Genomic DNA, 5,032 nt, shown 5'->3' on the forward strand with positions numbered 1-5,032 from the left:
GAAGCATAAGACATGGTTTCAACCTTTGCATTATAGTTGCATACAACAGAATGTTAGGAACCCCCCAAGGTGCCGAACAAAGTGTTGAAGAATAAGATTAGATCAACTCAGAATCTTGATCTGGCAGAACTTCAGAAGGAACTCCATAACTGGCTCGTGTAATCTGAGTACAACGTTGTAGATCATATCAGATATGGCTTGATTATTCACAAAAACATGTCTTGATTATGTAACGTATATGGGTAAATATCAAGTGGATTAGACGGATTGTGAGTACTAAGCTATCGGGCGGGTACTATTGCAGCAGGAACGTACGTACTCTCACATGAATAGAGCCTTGTTGTGTGTGAATGCAAGCTTTCTGTATTTTTATCCATTAATTGAATTCATGCATAGCAGCAAGCTCTGTAAGGGCAAGAAGTTAGATTGTGAGTCATTCTTGCACACATAAATCTGTACATGTATTTCGCAGAAACTTGGAAGATAAAGGACAATGCAAAAATAGAGGATGACACACCTGGAAAGGGATGCAGATCCCTGGAATTTAGGAGTGCAGGGAGCACAAGTCATGCAGCGGGGAGCCGTGATGGCGGATGCGCCGTTCATGGGCTCCCCATTTTACTCCCTTGTCTGTCTTGGTGGCGGCACCGGCCGGCGAGAGAAGGGGCTCTCCTCGCAAACCTCCACAGCAGCTAGACTGCGCTCTAGTTCGTCACCACCGGGAAAGCCAGGGAGAGCTGGATTGTCGTGCTGGAGCACATCGTGGCCTCGTGGGCGGTCGGATGGTCCTCACCAACAGCACGAGCGTCAGCTGCGAGCTGCAGTACGGAAGTACCCGGATGATGCAGCCATGGCGTGCCGGCTGCGAGTGACAGCACGGACGGAACGGGGTGATGTAGCGGCAGCAGCGATGGTCCTGCACGCTGCAGATCTACCTCTTGGCGGCTTGTGGCTTCATTCGGTGCATTCCAGAACTGGCGTATCCGAGGAGGTAGCGATGAGAGCGAACCGTCGCCCGTTCCGCTGCCATGGCTGCTTTTTATGGGCTCTTTCACTAACGCATCAGTTACAGAAGAAGTGTGTTGCATTCCTGGAAAGAGGCGACTCGGCGGCGGGACGCTTCTGGACTGGCCTTTTGCCGCTCTAGCCTTCTCTCCTTTTCCTCTGCTCTGCTTTCCTCCTCTTTCTCCGCCCAAATCTTCTCCTTATCTCTGATCTCCTTCTATTTTCCAGCCTCCTTTTCCTTCCTAGATCCCTTTCTCCTTCTCTGCTCTAAGTCGCTCTATCCAGTGAGTAATGGAGGGTCAGGATGCTGGTGTTGAGGGTGTGCCTGTGCGGCCGCAGGCGGATAAGCCAAGGGCAGGTCGACCTAATCTGCTAGCACCAGATCTTGTGTGCCCTCATGCGGATAGGCCGGGGGGAAGTGGAGCTATTCAGGGGGCTCATCTCCCCTCTCGCTCGATAGCGCCAGATCCTGGGATTGAGCTCACCATGCAAGCGCTTTCAATCAGTGAGCCGGAATTTGTTCATGTTCAGGCTGAGAACCAGGCACATGAGGAAGGACAGGATGCAGAGTTCAATATATTGATGAATCTTGCTTCTACTGGAGGTCCAATCAGAGTTCTTTCTCTTCAAGCTGTGCAACAATCTATGGCTAGAGCATGGAGGGATAATTATTACGGTATATCTCAATTATCAAGGTATGTTTTTGTGGCGCACTTCCGCTCTTTGGAAGCTGTTATGTTTGTGATTACTCGTCAGCCTTGGAGCATGGGTTCAGACAACTTTTTGATTGAATGGATGGATCCGGAGGAACAAGATAAGAATATTCAGGACTACAAGTTTGATTCAATTTATGTCACTGTTCGGATTTATGGTATCCCCATCAGGTTTAGAACCCAAGCACTGTTAGCAAGCATCCTGCAAAAAGTGGGGCAGATTTCAGAGTTTCATCCGATTAACAAGAGTATGATTTCGGCTAGGCAGGAATACATTTGGGGTACTATTAAAGCTCAGATCAGTAGACCTGTGAAAGATAAAGTTTGGGTTTCTTATGGCGAAGACTCTGCTGGTTGGGCCTATTTGTTCTACGAGAAGATTGGCAGAATCTGTACTTTTTGTGGAATTATGTTTCATAGCGTCCAACATTGCAAAGCTAGAAACAGTGTCCTTATTTCAAGGAGTAGGCTTCAAGTCTCTTTGGAGGGTATCTCCCCAAATAAATTTGGCCAGTGGATGACTGCTGCAGATTTGATTCCTTCTCTTTCAGAAGAACGTAATCTGTGCAAAGCAAATTCATTCTCATTTTTTGTAAATCCTCAGTTAGCCAGATTGCAGAAGCAGTTCATAGAACACCCTAAGGGCAAGGGGATAGCTGTGGATAGCGCGGATGCGGAGGAAGCTAATCAAAAAGAATTATCTCTTTCTAAGATTAATGAGCAAATTAGAAGGATAGAAGAAGGTGGTTCATCTACAAATGCAGAACTACAGATATTGCAGAATCAGATGGGAGGTATGGCTACGAGGTGTAGCTATAGTCAGGGTCAGTGCCCGGGTCAGAGCGACGCTGTTAAGATTTCAGCGGTGCCATCAACTGTAGTTAATATGGAGACGGCCTCTGTTCCGGACAATAACGCGGGAGGAGTTCAAATTCAAGGCTTGCACACTCCAGTACAGCAGGGTGCTGTTATTCCTAATCCATCACAAATCTCCATTTTGTGTGCTCTGCCTGCAACTCACATCTCAGATACTGGCCCCTCATCTGCTATTCAGGCTACTAAGGAAGACTATAATCCATGTGGGAAAGCTCCTGCTAATCCATCCATCTTCCCAGGTGTTGTGCCTTCCTCGACTCCGCCTCTTCTCACTGTCCCCTCTCCGATCAGATCCAGTCCCAAGAGACTGCCAGAGTCGCTGTTTGGGCTTCCGGTTCCGCCGGCGAAGAAGGCCAGCATCCATGGAGGTCGTGGGAGGGCAGAAGATCAGTCTGATTCGGTGCTCGGAGCTCCGCCTGTTAGGCAAGTTCTCTCTCCACAGCCATCTGCAACTAGTGGTATGGGAGCCTTCACAGTGCCTGCTAGTACAGGGAGAGGAAGGACTTTGGACGGTTCTTCGCCTTTTGGATCCGCAACATCTCAGGGTGGCTACCATCGATATCGCTATAGCAGATGGGATATTCCTCCGGCCAGGGGATATGGAGGTTTGTGTTCCAATATGCATGGGGTTATGCGCAATCGCGCTTGTTCCTCCACTTGGAAGCGTGACAGTGGAAAAGGTCTGCATGTTGATATGGGCAAACATAGCCCCAGAATTCAAACCGCAATGAAAAAACAAGATGACTTTAGTTCCTCTGGCCAAGGCAATACATTGGATCTCCGGAATGATCAAGTTGGAGAAAACATGGAATTGAATGTTGGTATGGATACGAGGGTGGCTGAATCCTTTCCTCGGGCAGCGGCGCATGGCCCTAACGCGCCTCGGGCGCCATGAAAGCAATAGTATGGAATTGCCGAGGTATGGGCCGAGACCTTGGCAATGATCGAATGTTGTTCCTGGCCAATCTGGTTCGCTCTACAAAAGCTCAGGTAATTTTTGTTTCAGAAATCAAATCTTCCAAAGTTCATTCTGTTGATCTTGTAAAGAGGTTTGAGGTGGCTGACAGTTTTGTTGTTCCTTCTAGAGGGGCTTCAGGAGGGCTCTGGCTTATGTGGAATGACGATCTTAAGGTTTCTGTTCGTAGTTCTTCCTTCCACTTTATCTTAGCGGATGTAGTTCATCTAGCCTCGGGGGTTCACTTTTGTTTGGTTTGTATATATGGTGACCCCTACCATAGGCAGACTAGTGACATTTGGAATCAGATCTCCACTTTTGTGTATGATAACTTTGGCAAACCCATGATCTGTATGGGTGATCTTAACGATATTTTGTATGATACGGATGGTTGCAATGGTACTGTTAATTATTATCGTTTGTCTGCTTTGCATGCTATGATTAAAAATTGTGGCTTCTTTGACATTGGTTTTAGTGGTCCTGCTTACACTTGGCGTAATAGGCAGCACACGATTAGGCCTATTTACAGACGTTTAGATCATTGTCTTGTTAATGCAGATTGGTGTGCTCTGTATCCCAACTCTAAGGTGCTTAACTTGCCTATCATCCTTAGTGACCATGCTCCCATTCTCATTTCCACGGATGGTAGTTTTGTTAAACCTAGGCAATCCTTCAAATTTGAGAATTGGTGGTTAATGGAGAAAGATTTTAATAGTTTTGCTAAATCTTCCTGGAACAATGTTAGATCTACCTCTTTTGTTGCAAAAACCACTTCTTTGGCAGGATCTTTGAAAAAATGGTGTAGGAAGAAGAAACCCTTTCAACTAGAACTGCAGGAGTTGGAGTCCCGTATTAATCAAATTCAAATGCTTCCTTGGAACCAGCAAGATCATAATCTGGAGCAACAACTTACCCTCAGGTATGAGCATGTTCTCAATCAACTTAATAGCTTTTATAAGCAAAGAAGCAAGAAGGGTTGGGCTACTGGTGGTGATCGTAATACTAAAAATTTTCATCAAGCTGTTCTCAAGAGGAGGAAGAGGAATACCATTTGCTCTATTAAAGATGAAAATGATGTTTTGCATTTCAGACCTGATCTCATTGCTAACACTTTTGTTAACTATTTCAGATATATCTTTTCGTCTCCTAATGTTAATTCTGGAAGACCTGTTCTTGCTTCACAGTTTCCTGATGGCTCTTTGGATCCCACTTATCTAATTCCGGATAAAAGTGAAGTATTGCAGATCTTGAAGGATATGAAGTTGAATGCTTCGCCAAGGCCGGATGGCTTCAATGTTGAGTTTTATCTAGCTGTATGGGATTGGATAGGAGATGAGGTCACCCAGTTGGTGGTTAATTTTTATAAATCAGGTATATTGCCACCTCATATTAGTGACACTAACATTGCTCTCATTCCAAAAAAACTGGTTCCCTAGGTTCCTATGGATTATCGTCCCATTAGCCTTTGTAATGTCATATACAA

At 45.8% G+C, this 5,032-nt stretch overlaps 1 protein-coding gene across 1 annotated transcript; it reads left to right on the forward strand.

The window, feature by feature from the left end:
* Nucleotides 1–890: 890 nt before the first annotated feature.
* On the forward strand, nucleotides 891–3,931 carry LOC123185505 (uncharacterized). Its single transcript, XM_044597379.1, has 2 exons — nucleotides 891–3,584; nucleotides 3,680–3,931. Exon 1 carries the CDS (start codon nucleotides 1,297–1,299, stop codon nucleotides 3,487–3,489), a length of 2,193 nt encoding a protein of 730 aa, XP_044453314.1. The 5' UTR covers nucleotides 891–1,296; the 3' UTR covers nucleotides 3,490–3,584; nucleotides 3,680–3,931.
* The last annotated feature ends 1,101 nt before the right edge of the window (nucleotides 3,932–5,032 follow it).

This window comes from Triticum aestivum, chromosome 2A (genome assembly GCF_018294505.1).
Source record: "Triticum aestivum cultivar Chinese Spring chromosome 2A, IWGSC CS RefSeq v2.1, whole genome shotgun sequence".
Lineage (NCBI taxonomy): Eukaryota > Viridiplantae > Streptophyta > Magnoliopsida > Poales > Poaceae > Triticum > Triticum aestivum.

Excerpts from the sequence above, each read along its gene's own strand:
- LOC123185505 (XM_044597379.1), top strand. The coding sequence starts at position 1,297 with ATGGAGGGTCAGGATGCTGGTGTTGAGGGTGTGCCTGTGCGGCCGCAG.